Genomic DNA, 18,339 nt, shown 5'->3' on the forward strand with positions numbered 1-18,339 from the left:
GATCCGCCAGCCATCAGGATCCACCCAATCCCACCGGTCATAGGATCCAGCGGTCCGTCGGCCATCAGGGTCCACCCATTCCCACCGGTCATAGGATCCAGCGACCCGCCAGTCCTCAGGATCCACCCTGATCCCATCGGTCATAGTATCCACCCGACCCTATCAGCCATCGGGATCCACCGATCCCACCGGCCACAGGATCCGCCGGTCCGCCAGTCATCAGGACCCTCCCATCCCACCAGCCATAGGTCATCAAGATCCACCTGATCCCACCAGTCATAGGAGCCGCCGACCCCACTTCTTGTAGAATCCACCGATCTGTGGGCCAGCGGGATCTACCCGCCGGGGATCCGCTCACCTGGATGGCGGCCAGGGTGTCGCCGTAATCCTCACTGGCCACCAAGGTCATCTTCTCGTTGATCCAGGCTTCCTCCTCCTCCACATTGGCCACAAACTGCTGGTACTCCAGGGATTCCTCCAGCCGCTGGCCCCTGAGGGAGATCCAAAACGGGATCCGGTTCAAATCCGGACCCGAGCTTCCATCCTTGGACGCGGAGATCCTTTCGCGGATCCCACCCCCTTCCCTTCTACCCGTCTCCGATCCGATCTCCTATTCTTCTCTGTTGAGATCCCTTCTACGATCCTCCTGTCCTCCGTCGAGATCCCTTCTACGATCCTATCTTCTCCGTCGAGATCCCTTCTACTGTCCTATCCCCTTCTATCCTCCGTCAGGATCCTTTCTACGATCCTATCTCCTTCTATCCTCTGCCGAGATCCCTTCGACGATCCTATCTTCTACCCTCCGGCGAGATCCCTAGAAGGGATCATAGATACGATCCTATCTTCTTCTACCTTCCGGCGAGATCCCTTCTAGGATCCTATCTCCTGCTTTCCTCCGTCAAGATCCCTTCTATGATCCTATCTCCTGCTTTCCTCCGTCAAGATCCCTTCTATGATCCTATCTCCTGCTTTCCTCCGTCAAGATCCCTTCTAGGATCCTATCTCCTGCTTTCCTCCGTCAAGATCCCTTCTAGGATCCTATCTCCTGCTTTCCTCCGTCAAGATCCCTTCTAGGATCCTATCTCCTGCTTTCCTCCATCAAGATCCCTTCTAGGATCCTATCTCCTGCTTTCCTCCGTCAAGATCCCTTCTAGGATCCTATCTCCTGCTTTCCTCCGTCAAGATCCCTTCTAGGATCCTATCTCCTGCTTTCCTCCGTCAAGATCCCTTCTAGGATCCTATCTCCTGCTTTCCTCCGTCAAGATCCCTTCTATGATCCTATCTCCTGCTTTCCTCCGTCAAGATCCCTTCTATAATCCTAGCTCCTCCTATGAGATCCCTTCTATCCTCCCTTGAGATCCCTTCTACGATCCGATCTCCCCCTCTCCTCCCTCGAGATCCCTTCTACGGGATGCGGCTGGAAACAGATCCCCATCAGGAAACCGGATCTCTCGCTTACCGGGCGGCGGCCAATCTCTTGAGCTCCTGCCAGTGATCCACAAAGTGAGCCAGTCTCTGCTGGATCTCCTCTTTGCCAATGGTGTTGTCGTCCGAGAGTCTCTTCCCGGTGTCCAGAACGCCCTGGAAAATTATTATTATTATTATTATTATTATTATTATTATTATTATTATTATTATTATTAGTGTCATTATTATTATTATTATTGGTTAATATTTCTTGCTGAACTATTTATTATTCGATTATTCGATTATTGAATAATTATGATTGAATAATGGAATTCTTCAATAACTGAGTAAGTGAACAATTATTATTATTATTATTATTATTATTATTATTATTGGTTAATATTTCTTGCTGGACTATTTATGATTCGATTATTCGATTATTGAATAATGATGATTGAATAATGGAATTATTCAATAACTGAGTAAGTGAACAATTATTATTATTATTATTATTATTATTATTATTATTATTGGTTAATATTTCTTGCTGAACTATTTATGATTCGATTATTCGATTATTGAATAATGATGACTGAATAATGGAATTATTCAATAACTGAGTAAGTGAACAACAATTATTATTATTATTATTATTATTATTATTATTATTATTATTGGTTAATATTTCTTGCTGAACTATTTATGATTCGATTATTCGATTATTGAATAATGATGATTGAATAATGGAATTATTCAATAACTGAGTAAGTGAACAATTATTATTATTATTATTATTATTATTATTGGTTAATATTTCTTGCTGAACTATTTATGATTCGATTATTCGATTATGGAATAATGATGACTGAATAATGGAATTATTCAATAACTGAGTAAGTGAACAACAATTATTATTATTATTATTATTATTATTATTATTATTGGTTAATATTTCTTGCTGAACTATTTATGATTCGATTATTCGATTATTGAATAATGATGATTGAATAATGGAATTATTCAATAACTGAGTAAGTGAAGAATTATTATTATTATTATTATTATTATTATTATTATTATTATTGGTTAATATTTCTTGCTGGACTATTTATTATTCGATTATGGAATAATGATGATTGAATAATGGAATTATTCAATAACTGAGTAAGCGAAGAAGTGAATAATTGAATTATTCAATTATGATTCAATTATGATTCAATGACCGAATCATAATTATTGAATAAATATTCCATTATTCAATTATTATTCTATTACTCAATTATTAATTATCAACAATAATAATAATTAACAACAAAAGAATTAACAATAATTCTTCACATTCAATTCTTATTCAATTCTTACTCAATGATTGAAGAATTGAAGAATTCTTCACTTATTCGCTTATTACTCAATTATTCAATTATTAACAAAAATACTTAATAATTATTATTATCAACTGCCTATTACAGTGAATAATCATTCACTTATTCAATTATGATTCGATTATGATTCAATTACTGAATCATGATTATTGAATAAATATTCAATTATTCAATTATTATTCTTCAATTATTCAATTATCAACAATAATAATTAACAACTGCCTATTTCAGGGAATAATTCTTCACATTCAATTCTTATTCAATTATTGAAGAATGGAAGAATTCTTCACTTATTCACTTATTACTCAATTATTCCATTATTAACAAGAATACTTAACCATAATTATTAGTATCAACTTATTATTCCTGGGATGATAATAATAATAATAATAATAATAATAATAATAATAATCAATTGCCTATTACAGTGAATAATCATTCACTTCTTCAATTATGATTCGATTACGATTCAATTACTGAATCATGATTATTGAATAAATATTCAATTATTCAATTATTATTCTTCAATTATTAAATTATCAACAATAATAATTAACAACTGCCTATTTCAGGGAATAATTCTTCACATTCAATTCTTATTCAATTATTGAAGAATGGAAGAATTCTTCACTTATTCACTTATTACTCAATTATTCCATTATTAACAAGAATACTTAACCATAATTATTAGTATCAACTTATTATTCCTGGGATGATAATAATAATAATAATAATCAATTGCCTATTACAGTGAATAATCATTCACTTCTTCAATTATGATTCAATTATGATTCAATGACCGAATCATAATTCTTGAATAAATATTCAATTATTATTCAATTATTATTCAATTATCAGCAATAATAATTAACAACTGCCTATTTCAGTGAATAATTCTTCACATTCAATTCTTATTCAATTATTGAAGAATGGAAGAATTCTTCACTTATTCACTTATTACTCAATTATTCCATTATTAACAAGAATACTTAACAATAATTATTATTATCAACTTATTATTCCTGGGATGATGATAATAATAATAATAATAATAATAATAATAATAATAATAATAATAATAATAATAATAATAATAATAATAAACTGCCTATTACAGTGAATAATCATTCACTTCTTCAATTATGATTCAATTATGATTCAATGACCGAATCATAATTCTTGAATAAATATTCAATTATTATTCAATTATTATTCAATTATTATTCAATTATTCAATTATCAGCAATAATAATTAACAACTGCCTATTTCAGTGAATAATTCTTCACATTCAATTCTTATTTAATTATTGAATCAAAATTATGTAAGAATGGAAGAATTATTCACTTATTCACTTATTCCTCAATTATTCCATTATTAACAATAAGACTTAATAATAATTATTGTGAAGTATTATTGTTAATAATGGAATAATTGAGGAATAAGTGAATAAGTGAATAATTTATCATTTATCAACTTATTATTACTGGGATGATGATGATGATGATGATGATGATGATGATGATGATGATAATAATAATAATAATAATAATAATAATAATAATAATAATAATAATAATAATAATAAACTGCCTATTACAGTGAATAATCATTCACTTTTTCAATTATGATTCAATTATGATTCAATGACCGAATCATAATTCTTGAATAAATATTCAATTATTCAATTATTATTCAATTATTCAATTATCAGCAATAATAATTAACAACTGCCTATTTCAGGGAATAATTCTTCACATTCAATTCTTATTCAATTATTGAAGAATGGAAGAATTCTTCACTTATTCACTTATTACTCAATTATTCCATTATTAACAAGAATACTTAACCATAATTATTAGTATCAACTTATTATTCCTGGGATGATGATGATGATGATGATGATAATAATAATAATAATAATAATAATAATAATAATAATCAATTGCCTATTACAGTGAATAATCATTCACTTCTTCAATTATGATTCAATTATGATTCAATGACCGAATCATAATTCTTGAATAAATATTCAATTATTATTCAATTATTATTCAATTATCAGCAATAATAATTAACAACTGCCTATTTCAGTGAATAATTCTTCACATTCAATTCTTATTCAATTATTGAAGAATGGAAGAATTCTTCACTTATTCACTTATTACTCAATTATTCAATTATTAACAAGAATACTTAACCATAATTATTAGTATCAACTTATTATTCCTGGGATAATAATAATAATAATAATAATAATAATAATAATAATAATCAATTGCCTATTACAGTGAATAATCATTCACTTCTTCAATTATGATTCAATTATGATTCAATTACCGAATCATAATTCTTGAATAAATATTCAATTATTATTCAATTATTATTCAATTATCAGCAATAATAATTAACAACTGCCTATTTCAGTGAATAATTCTTCACATTCAATTCTTATTCAATGATTGAATCAAAATTGAAGAATTCTTCACTTATTCACTTATTACTCAATTATTCCATTATTAACAATAATACTTAACAATAATTATTAGTATCAACTTATTATTCCTGGGATAATAATAATAATAATAATAATAATAATAATAATAATAATAATAATAATCAACTGCCTATTACAGTGAATAATCATTCACTTCTTCAATTATGATTCAATTATGATTCAATGACCGAATCATAATTCTTGAATAAATATTCAATTATTATTCAATTATTATTCAATTATCAGCAATAATAATTAACAACTGCCTATTTCAGGGAATAATTCTTCACATTCAATTCTTATTCAATTATTGAATCAAAATTGAAGAATTATTCACTTATTCACTTATTACTCAATTATTCCATTATTAACAAGAATACTTAACAATAATTATTATTATCAATTTATTATTCCTGGGATGATGATGATGATAATAACAATAACAATAACAATAATAATAATAATAATAATCAACTGCCTATTACAGTGAATAATCATTCACTTCTTCAATTATGATTCAATTATGATTCAATGACCGAATCATAATTCTTGAATAAATATTCCATTATTCAATTATTATTCAATTATTCAATTATCAGTAATAATTAACAACTGCCTATTTCAGTGAATAATTCTTCACATTCAATTCTTATTCAATTATTGAATCAAAATTGAAGAATTCTTCACTTATTCACTTATTACTCAATTATTCCATTATTAACAAGAATACTTAACCATAATTATTAGTATCAACTTATTATTCCTGGGATGATAATAATAATAATAATAATAATAATAATAATAATAATAATAATCAATTGCCTATTACAGTGAATAATCATTCACTTCTTCAATTATGATTCAATTATGATTCAATGACCGAATCATAATTCTTGAATAAATATTCAATTATTATTCAATTATTATTCAATTATCAGCAATAATAATTAACAACTGCCTATTTCAGGGAATAATTCTTCACATTCAATTCTTATTCAATTATTGAATCAAAATTGAAGAATTATTCACTTATTCACTTATTACTCAATTATTCAATTATTAACAAGAATACTTAACAATAATTATTATTATCAACTTATTATTCCTGGGATAATAATAATAATAATAATAATAATAATAATAATAATAATAATAAAAAATTGCCTATTACAGTGAATAATCATTCACTTATTCAATTATGATTCGATTACGATTCAATTACTGAATCATGATTATTGAATAAATATTCAATTATTCAATTATTATTCTTCAATTATTAAATTATCAACAATAATAATTAACAACTGCCTATTTCAGGGAATAATTCTTCACATTCAATTCTTATTCAATGATTGAATCAAAATTGAAGAATTCTTCACTTATTCACTTATTACTCAATTATTCCATTATTAACAAGAATACTTAACCATAATTATTAGTATCAACTTATTATTCCTGGGATAATAATAATAATAATAATAATAATAATAATAATCAATTGCCTATTACAGTGAATAATCATTCACTTCTTCAATTATGATTCAATTATGATTCAATGACCGAATCATAATTCTTGAATAAATATTCAATTATTATTCAATTATTATTCAATTATCAGCAATAATAATTAACAACTGCCTATTTCAGGGAATAATTCTTCACATTCAATTCTTATTTAATGATTGAATCAAAATTACTGAAGAATGGAAGAATTATTCACTTATTCACTTATTCCTCAATTATTCCATTATTAACAATAAGACTTAATAATAATTATTGTGAAGTATTATTGTTAATAATGGAATAATTGAGGAATAAGTGAATAAGTGAATAATTTATCATTTATCAACTTATTATTACTGGGATGATGATGATGATGATGATGATGATAATAATAATAATAATAATAATAATAATAATAATAATAATAATAATAATAATAATAAACTGCCTATTACAGTGAATAATCATTCACTTTTTCAATTATGATTCAATTATGATTCAATGACCGAATCATAATTCTTGAATAAATATTCAATTATTCAATTATTATTCAATTATTCAATTATCAGCAATAATAATTAACAACTGCCTATTTCAGTGAATAATTCTTCACATTCAATTCTTATTCAATTATTGAATCAAAATTGAAGAATTCTTCACTTATTCACTTATTACTCAATTATTCCATTATTAACAAGAATACTTAACCATAATTATTAGTATCAACTTATTGTTCCTGGGATAATAATAATAATAATAATAATAATAATAATAATAATAATCAATTGCCTATTACAGTGAATAATCATTCACTTCTTCAATTATGATTCAATTATGATTCAATGACCGAATCATAATTATTGAATAAATATTCAATTATTATTCAATTATTATTCAATTATTCAATTATCAGCAATAATAATTAACAACTGCCTATTTCAGAGAATAATTCTTCACATTCAATTCTTATTCAATTATTGAAGAATGGAAGAATTCTTCACTTATTCACTTATTACTCAATTATTCCATTATTAACAATAATACTTAACCATAATTATTAGTATCAACTTATTATTCCTGGAATAATAATAATAATAATAATAATAATAATAATAATCAATTGCCTATTACAGTGAATAATCATTCACTTCTTCAATTATGATTCAATTATGATTCAATGACCGAATCATAATTCTTGAATAAATATTCAATTATTATTCAATTATTATTCAATTATCAGCAATAATAATTAACAACTGCCTATTTCAGGGAATAATTCTTCACATTCAATTCTTATTTAATGATTGAATCAAAATTACTGAAGAATGGAAGAATTATTCACTTATTCACTTATTCCTCAATTATTCCATTATTAACAATAAGACTTAATAATAATTATTGTGAAGTATTATTGTTAATAATGGAATAATTGAGGAATAAGTGAATAAGTGAATAATTTATCATTTATCAACTTATTATTACTGGGATGATGATGATGATGATGATGATGATAATAATAATAATAATAATAATAATAATAATAATAATAATAATAATAATAATAATAATAATAAACTGCCTATTACAGTGAATAATCATTCACTTTTTCAATTATGATTCAATTATGATTCAATGACCGAATCATAATTCTTGAATAAATATTCAATTATTCAATTATTATTCAATTATTCAATTATCAGCAATAATAATTAACAACTGCCTATTTCAGTGAATAATTCTTCACATTCAATTCTTATTCAATTATTGAATCAAAATTGAAGAATTCTTCACTTATTCACTTATTACTCAATTATTCCATTATTAACAAGAATACTTAACCATAATTATTAGTATCAACTTATTGTTCCTGGGATAATAATAATAATAATAATAATAATAATAATAATCAATTGCCTATTACAGTGAATAATCATTCACTTCTTCAATTATGATTCAATTATGATTCAATGACCGAATCATAATTATTGAATAAATATTCAATTATTATTCAATTATTATTCAATTATCAGCAATAATAATTAACAACTGCCTATTTCAGAGAATAATTCTTCACATTCAATTCTTATTCAATGATTGAATCAAAATTGAAGAATTCTTCACTTATTCACTTATTACTCAATTATTCCATTATTAACAAGAATACTTAACCATAATTATTAGTATCAACTTATTATTCCTGGGATAATAATAATAATAATAATAATAATAATAATAATCAATTGCCTATTACAGTGAATAATCATTCACTTCTTCAATTATGATTCAATTATGATTCAATGACCGAATCATAATTCTTGAATAAATATTCAATTATTATTCAATTATTATTCAATTATCAGCAATAATAATTAACAACTGCCTATTTCAGTGAATAATTCTTCACATTCAATTCTTATTCAATTATTGAATCAAAATTGAAGAATTATTCACTTATTCACTTATTACTCAATTATTCAATTATTAACAAGAATACTTAACAATAATTATTATTATCAATTTATTATTCCTGGGATAATAATAATAATAATAATAATAATAATAATAATAATAATAATAATAATAATAATAAAAAACTGCCTATTACAGTGAATAATCATTCACTTCTTCAATTATGATTCAATTATGATTCAATGACCGAATCATAATTCTTGAATAAATATTCCATTATTCAATTATTATTCAATTATTCAATTATCAATAATAATTAACAACTGCCTATTTCAGTGAATAATTCTTCACATTCAATTCTTATTTAATTATTGAATCAAAATTATGTAAGAATGGAAGAATTATTCACTTATTCACTTATTCCTCAATTATTCCATTATTAACAATAAGACTTAATAATAATTATTGTGAAGTATTATTGTTAATAATGGAATAATTGAGGAATAAGTGAATAAGTGAATAATTTATCATTTATCAACTTATTATTCCTGGGATGATGATAATAATAATAATAATAATAATAATAATAATAATAATAATAATAATAATAATAATAATAATAATCAACTGCCTATTATAGTGAATAATCATTCACTTATTCAATTATTATTCAATTATTACTCAATTATTACTCAATTATTGAACAAGGGTTGAAGGAATAATTACTCACTTCTTCCATTCCTATTCAATCGCTCAATTATTAACAGTAATAATAATGATTATTAACCGCCGATTTCAGACGCCATCATTAACCCTCCTGCCAATCCAGTAGATCCCCGTTTCCTGGATCCAGCGGATCCCTTCCGTTCCCAGACCGGATCCCCAAGGCAGGCGCCGCCGGGAACACCCCTTGCCAATCCGGCCGATCCCGCTTCCCGGATCCCATGAACCTGGAATCAAGTGGATCCCTTCCGTCGCCTGACCGGATCTCCAAGGCAGGCGCCGCCGGGAATGGCCGCCGGGAATTTGATTATTGGCGAGGGAGGAGCAGATCTGTTTGGGATCCCGCGCTGGGATCCACTGGATCCCGGGATCCAGTTAAACCCACCTGGATGGCCGGTTCGTGGGCGGCCAACTCGGCTTCAAGGCGCTTGTGCTTCTTCCTCAGGTTCTGGACGCCGGTCAGATCCCGGCCGTAATCCTCCGAACTAACGAGGAGCTTCTTCTCCCTGGGGAAATAATAGTATTAATAATATTAATAATAAAAAGATATTAATATTAATAAGATATTAATATTAATAAGATATTAATATTAATAAGATATTAATATTAATATTAACTTTGAGGAAAGCTATGGATTAGGATTATATTGTAGGATTGGGTTTAGGGTTATATTGCAGGATTATATTTTAGGATTGGGGTTTAGGATTATATTTTAGGATTATATTTTGAGATTATATTTTGAGGATTGCGGTTTAGGATTATATTTTAGGATTGGGTTTAGGATTATATTGTAGGATTGGGTTTAGGATTATATTGTAGGATTGGGTTTAGGATTATGTTGTAGGATTGGGTTTAGGATTATGTTGTAGGATTGGGTTTAGGATTATGTTGTAGGATTGGGTTTAGGATTATATTGTAGGATTGGGTTTAGGATTATATTGTAGGATTGGGTTTAGGATTATATTGTAGGATTGGGTTTAGGATTATGTTGTAGGATTTTATTTTGAGGATTGGGGTTTAGGATTATATTTTAGGATTTTATTTTGAGGATTGGGGTTTAGGATTATATTTTAGGATTTTATTTTGATGAATATATTTTGAGGATTGGGGTTTAGGATTATATTTTAGGATTGGGTTTAGGATTATATTGTAGGATTATATTTTGAGGATTGGGGTTTAGGATTATATTTTAGGGTTGGGGTTTAGGATTATATTTTAGAATTTTATTTTGAGGATTGGGGTTTAGGATTATATTTTAGGATTGGGTTTAGGATTATATTGTAGGATTATATTTTGAGGATTGGGGTTTAGGATTATATTGTAGGATTGGGTTTAGGATTATGTTGTAGGATTATATTTTGAGGATTAGGGTTTAGGATTATATTGTAGGATTTTATTTTGAGGATTGGGGTTTAGGATTATATTTTAGGATTGGGTTTAGGATTATATTGTAGGATTATATTTTAGGGTTGGAGTTTAGGATTATATTTTAGGGTTGGGGTTTAGGATTATATTTTAGGATTGGGTTTGGGATTATATTTTAGGATTGGGTTTGGGATTATATTTTAGGATTATATTTTGAGGATTGGGGTTTAGGATTATATTTTAGGATTATATTTTGAGATTATATTTTGAGGATTGGGGTTTAGGATTATATTGTAGGATTGGGTTTAGGATTATGTTGTAGGATTATATTTTGAGGATTAGGGTTTAGGATTATATTTTAGGATTTTATTTTGAGGATTGGGGTTTAGGAATATATTTTAGGATTTTATTTTGAGGATTGGGGTTTAGGATTATATTTTAGGATTTTATTTTGAGGATTGGGGTTTAGGATTATATTTTAGGATTTTATTTTGAGGATTGGGGTTTGGGATTATATTTTAGGATTATATTTGGAGGTTTGGGGTTTGGGATTATATTTTGAGGATTAGGGTTTAGGATTATATTGTAGGATTATATTTTGAGGATTAGGGTTTAGGATTATATTGTAGGATTATATTTTGAGGATTACGGTTTAGGATTATATTGTAGGATTATATTTTGAGGATTAGGGTTTAGGATTATATTGTAGGATTATATTTTGAGGATTACGGTTTAGGATTATATTTTAGGATTATATTTTGAGGATTACGGTTTAGGATTATATTGTAGGATTATATTTTGAGGATTGGGGTTTAGGATTATATTGTAGGATTATATTTTGAGGATTACGGTTTAGGATTATATTGTAGGATTATATTTTGAGGATTGGGGTTTAGGATTATATTGTAGGATTATATTTTGAGGATTACGGTTTAGGATTATATTGTAGGATTATATTTTGAGGATTACGGTTTAGGATTATATTTTAGGATTATATTTTGAGGATTACGGTTTAGGATTATATTTTAGGATTATATTTTGAGGATTGGGGTTTAGGATTATATTGTAGGATTATATTTTGAGGTTTACGGTTTAGGATTATATTGTAGGATTATATTTTGAGGATTACGGTTTAGGATTATATTGTAGGAATATATTTTGAAGATTAGAGTTTAGGGTTACGTTTTAGGGTTAGTTTTATGGTTAGGGTTATGCTTTAAGGTTAGAATTTAGGGTTATAGTTAGGGTTATGTTTTAGGATTAGGGTTTAGGATTAGGGTTGTGTTTTAGGGTTTAGGATTATGTTTTAGGGTTAGGGTTACGTTTTAAGGTCAGGGTTACGCTTTAGGGTTAGTTTTACGGTTATGTTTTAGGGTTAGGATTTAGGGCTAGCGTTTAGGATTATATTTTAGGGTTAGGGTTATATTTTAGGATTAGGATTTAGGGTTAGGGATTAGGGTTATGTTTCAGGGTTAGGGTCATGTTTTAGGGTCAGGGTTACGTTTTAGGGTTAGTTTTATGGTTCATGTTTTAGGATTAGGCTTATGTTGTAGGGTTAGAGTTTAGGGTTAGGGTTAAGGTTTAGGGTTTAGGATTAGGATTATTTTTTAGAGTTAGGATTTAGGATTAGGGTTAGGCTTAGGGTCATGTTTTAGGTTTTAAGGTTACTTTTATGGTTATGATTTAGGGTAAGGGTTAGGGTTAGGGTTATGTTTTAGGGTTAGGGTTATTTTTTTGAGTTAGGGTTTAGGATCATGTTTTAGGTTTAGGTTTAGGGTTTAGGGTTATGTTTTAGGGTTTGTTTTATGGTTAGGTTTAGGGTTAGGGTTAGGGTTACGTTTTAGGGTTAGTTTTATGGTTATGTTTTAGGGTTAGGGATAGGTTTTAGGGTTAGGGTTAGGGTTATGTTACAGGGTGGGTTATGTTTTAGGGCTTAGGGTTAGGGTTAGGATTACGTTTTAGGGTTAGGGTTTAGGTTTTAGGGTTAGAATTTAGGGCTAGCGTTTAGGATTATATTTTAGGGTTAGGGTTATATTTTAGGATTAGGATTTAGGGTTATGTTTTAGGGTTATCTTTTAGGGTCAGGGTTAGGGTTACGTTTTAGGGTTAGTTTTATGGTTATGTTTTAGGGTTAGGGTTTAGGATTATATTTTAGGGTTAAAGTTATATTTTAGGGTTAGGGTTTAGGATTATGTTTTAGGGTTAGAGTTTACGGTTATGTTACAGGGTGGGTTATGTTTTAGGGTTTAGGGTTTAGGTTTTAGCGTTAGAATTTAGGGCTAGCGTTTAGGATTATATTTTGGGGTTAGGGTTATATTTTAGGATTAGGATTTAGGGTTATGTTTTAGGGTTAGGGTTAGGGTTACATTTTAGGGTCAGGGTTACGTTTTAGGGTTAGGGTTGAGGATTATATTTTAGGGTTATGTTTTAGGGTTAGGGTTACGTTTTAGGGTTAGTTTTATGGTTATGTTTTAGGGTTAGGGTTAGGTTTCAGGGTTAGGGTTTAGGATTATGTTTTAGGGTTAAAGTTATATTTTAGGGTTAGGGTTTAGGATTATGTTTTAGGGTTAGAGTTTACGGTTATGTTACAGGGTTAGGGTTAGGGTTAGGGTTAGGGTTAGGGTTAGGGTTAGGGTTAGGGTTAGGGTTTAGGTTTTAGGGTTAGAATTTAGGGCTAGCGTTTAGGATTATATTTTAGGGTTAGGGTTATATTTTAGGATTAGGATTTAGGGTTATGTTTTAGGGTTAGGGTCATGTTTTAGGGTCAGGGTTACGTTTTAGGGTTAGGGTTAGGGTTAGGGTTTAGGTTTTAGGGTTAGAATTTAGGGCTAGCGTTTAGGATTATATTTTAGGGTTAGGGTTATATTTTAGGATTAGGATTTAGGGTTATGTTTTAGGGTTAGGGTCATGTTTTAGGGTCAGGGTTACGTTTTAGGGTTAGGGTTGAGGATTATGTTTTAGGGTTAGTTTTATGGTTATGTTTTAGGGTTCATGTTTTAGGATTAGGCTTATGTTGTAGGGTTAGAGTTTAGGGTTAGGGTTAAGGTTTAGGGTTTAGGATTAGGATTATTTTTTAGAGTTAGGATTTAGGATTAGGGTTAGGCTTAGGGTCATGTTTTAGGTTTTAAGGTTACTTTTATGGTTACGATTTAGGGTAAGGGTTAGGGTTAGGGTTAGGGTTAGGGTTAGGGTTATGTTTTAGGATGAGGGTTATGTTTTAGGGTTAGAGATTAGGGTTAGGATTTTTTTTTTTAGTTAGGGTTTAGGATCATGTTTTAGTTTTAGGGTTTAGGGTTATGTTTTAGGGTTAGGGTTTAGGTTTTAGGGTTAGAATTTAGGGCTAGCGTTTAGGATTATATTTTAGGGTTAGGGTTATATTTTAGGATTAGGATTTAGGGTTATGTTTTAGGGTTAGGGTTATATTTTAGGATTAGGATTTAGGGTTATGTTTTAGGGTTAGGGTTTAGGATTATATTTTAGGATTAGGATTTAGGGTTATGTTTTAGGATTAGGGTTTAGGATTATATTTTAGGGTTAGGGTTTAGGATTATAGTTTAGGATTAGGGTTTAGGGTTATGTTTTAGGATTAGGGTTTAGGGTTATGTTTTAGGGTTAGGGTTTAGGATTATAGTTTAGGATTAGGGTTTAGGGTTACATTTTAGGGTTAGGGTTTAGGATTATATTTTAGGGTTAGGGTTTAGGATTATAGTTTAGGATTAGGGTTTAGGGTTATGTTTTAGGATTAGGGTTTAGGGTTATGTTTTAGGGTTAGGGTTTAGGATTATAGTTTAGGATTAGGGTTTAGGGTTATGTTTTAGGGTTAGGGTTTAGGATTATAGTTTAGGATTAGGGTTTAGGGTTATGTTTTAGGGTTAGGGTTTAGGATTATAGTTTAGGTTTAGGGTTTAGGGTTAGGTTTTAGGATTAGGGTTTAGGGTTATGTTTTAGGGTTAGGGTTTAGGATTAGGATTTAGGATTAGGGTTTAGGATTATAGTTTAGGGTTAGGGTTTAGGATTATAGTTTAGGATTAGGGTTTAGGGTTATGTTTTAGGGTTAGGGTTTAGGGTCACATTTTAGGGTTAGGGTTTAGGATTCTATTTTTGGGTTATGTTTTAGGGTTAGGGTTTAGGGTTAGGATTTAGGGTTAGGATTTAGGATTACATTTTAGGGTTAGGCTTAAGTTTTCGGGTTATGTTGTAGGATTAGGGTTTAGGATCAAAGTTAGAGTTTAGGGTTTCGGGTTAGGATTGTTTTAGGGTTAGTGCTGTTTTTTAGAGTTAGGGTTTAGGGTTTGGGTTTAGGGTCACGTTTTAGGGTTAGGGTTATGTTTTAGGATTAGGGTTTAGGGTTAGGGTTTTGGATTAGGATTTAGGATTATGTTTTAGGGTTAGGCTTATATTTAAGGGTTAGACTTATGTTTTAGGGTCAGGGTTATGTTTTAGGGTTAGGGTTAGGTTTCTGGGTAAGGTTTAGGATTATAGTTTAGGATTAGGGTTTAGGGTTATGTTTTAGGATTAGGGTTTAGGGTTAGGATATAGGATTATATTATAGGGTTAGGATTAAGTTTTTGGGTTATGTTTTAGGATTAGGGTTTAGGATTAAAGTTATGTTTTAGGGTTCTGTTTTAGGGTTAGGGTTTAGGATTAAAGTGATGTTTTAGGGTTTTGGGTTAGGATTGTTTTAGGGTTAGGGTTAGGGTTAGGGTCATATTTAAGGGTTAGACTTTTGTTTTAGGGTCAGGGTTATGTTTTAGGGCTATGTTTTAGGGTTAGGGTTAGGTTTCTGGGTAGGGTTTAGGATTATAGTTTAGGATTAGGGTTTAGGGTTATGTTTTAGGATTAGGGTTTCGGGTTATGTTTTAGGGTTAGGGTTTAGGATTATAGTTTAGGATTAGGGTTTAGGGTTACGTTTTAGGATTAGGGTTTAGGATTATATTTTAGGGTTAGGGTTTAGGATTATAGTTTAGGATTAGGGTTTAGGGTTACGTTTTAGGATTAGGGTTTAGGATTATATTTTAGGGTTAGGGTTTAGGATTATAGTTTAGGATTAGGGTTTAGGATTATATTTTAGGGTTAGGGTTTAGGATTATAGTTTAGGATTCGGGTTTAGGGTTATGTTTTAGGATTAGGGTTTAGGATTATAGTTTAGGATTAGGGTTTAGGGTTATGTTTTAGGATTAGGGTTTAGGATTATAGTTTAGGATTAGGGTTTAGGGTTATGTTTTAGGATTAGGGTTTAGGATTATAGTTTAGGATTAGGGTTTAGGGTTATGTTTTAGGATTAGGGTTTAGGGTTATGTTTTAGGGTTAGGGTTTAGGGTTAGGGTTATGTTGTAGGATTAGGGTTTAGGATCAAAGTTATAGTTTAGGGTTTCGGGTTAGGATTGTTTTAGGGTTAGTGCTGTTTTTTAGAGTTAGGGTTTAGGGTTTGGGGTTAGGGTCACGTTTTAGGGTTAGGGTTACGTTTTAGGATTAGGGGTTAGGGTTAGGGTTTTGGATTAGGATTTAGGATTAAGTTTTAGGGTTAGGGTTAGGGTTATATTTAAGGGTTAGACTTATGTTTTAGGGTCAGGGTTCTGTTTTAGGGTTGGGGTTAGGTTTCTGGGTTAGGGTTTAGGATTATAGTTTAGGATTCGGGTTTAGGGTTAGGATTTAGGATTATGTTTTAGGGTTAGGCTTATATTTTAGGATTAGGATTTAGGGTTATGTTTTAGGGTTAGGGTTTAGGATTATATTTTAGGATTAGGATTTAGGGTTATGTTTTAGGATTAGGGTTTAGGATTATATTTTAGGGTTAGGGTTTAGGATTATAGTTTAGGATTAGGGTTTAGGGTTATGTTTTAGGATTAGGGTTTAGGGTTATGTTTTAGGGTTAGGGTTTAGGATTATAGTTTAGGATTAGGGTTTAGGGTTACATTTTAGGGTTAGGGTTTAGGATTATATTTTAGGGTTAGGGTTTAGGATTATAGTTTAGGATTAGGGTTTAGGGTTATGTTTTAGGATTAGGGTTTAGGGTTATGTTTTAGGGTTAGGGTTTAGGATTATAGTTTAGGATTAGGGTTTAGGGTTATGTTTTAGGGTTAGGGTTTAGGATTATAGTTTAGGATTAGGGTTTAGGGTTATGTTTTAGGGTTAGGGTTTAGGATTATAGTTTAGGTTTAGGGTTTAGGGTTAGGTTTTAGGATTAGGGTTTAGGGTTATGTTTTAGGGTTAGGGTTTAGGATTAGGATTTAGGATTAGGGTTTAGGATTATAGTTTAGGGTTAGGGTTTAGGATTATAGTTTAGGATTAGGGTTTAGGGTTATGTTTTAGGGTTAGGGTTTAGGGTCACATTTTAGGGTTAGGGTTTAGGATTCTATTTTTGGGTTATGTTTTAGGGTTAGGGTTTAGGGTTAGGATTTAGGGTTAGGATTTAGGATTACATTTTAGGGTTAGGCTTAAGTTTTCGGGTTATGTTGTAGGATTAGGGTTTAGGATCAAAGTTAGAGTTTAGGGTTTCGGGTTAGGATTGTTTTAGGGTTAGTGCTGTTTTTTAGAGTTAGGGTTTAGGGTTTGGGTTTAGGGTCACGTTTTAGGGTTAGGGTTATGTTTTAGGATTAGGGTTTAGGGTTAGGGTTTTGGATTAGGATTTAGGATTATGTTTTAGGGTTAGGCTTATATTTAAGGGTTAGACTTATGTTTTAGGGTCAGGGTTATGTTTTAGGGTTAGGGTTAGGTTTCTGGGTAAGGTTTAGGATTATAGTTTAGGATTAGGGTTTAGGGTTATGTTTTAGGATTAGGGTTTAGGGTTAGGATATAGGATTATATTATAGGGTTAGGATTAAGTTTTTGGGTTATGTTTTAGGATTAGGGTTTAGGATTAAAGTTATGTTTTAGGGTTCTGTTTTAGGGTTAGGGTTTAGGATTAAAGTGATGTTTTAGGGTTTTGGGTTAGGATTGTTTTAGGGTTAGGGTTAGGGTTAGGGTCATATTTAAGGGTTAGACTTTTGTTTTAGGGTCAGGGTTATGTTTTAGGGCTATGTTTTAGGGTTAGGGTTAGGTTTCTGGGTAGGGTT

The 18,339-nt window shown here is 30.0% G+C and overlaps 1 protein-coding gene across 1 annotated transcript in view; it reads right to left on the reverse strand.

Moving 5' to 3' along the window:
• Positions 1–18,339, reverse strand: part of LOC114589498 (spectrin alpha chain, non-erythrocytic 1) — a 267,143-nt gene that overhangs the window by 62,433 nt on the left and 186,371 nt on the right. The window contains exons 42-44 of the mRNA XM_077922609.1: positions 10,305–10,425; positions 1,460–1,581; positions 359–491 (exon numbers count right to left, since the gene is read on the reverse strand). Coding sequence (XP_077778735.1) covers positions 359–491; positions 1,460–1,581; positions 10,305–10,425 — 376 coding nt within the window. The remainder of the gene's footprint in view (positions 1–358; positions 492–1,459; positions 1,582–10,304; positions 10,426–18,339) is intronic.

This window comes from Podarcis muralis, chromosome Z, assembly GCF_964188315.1.
Source record: "Podarcis muralis chromosome Z, rPodMur119.hap1.1, whole genome shotgun sequence".
Taxonomy (NCBI): Eukaryota; Metazoa; Chordata; class Lepidosauria; order Squamata; family Lacertidae; genus Podarcis; species Podarcis muralis.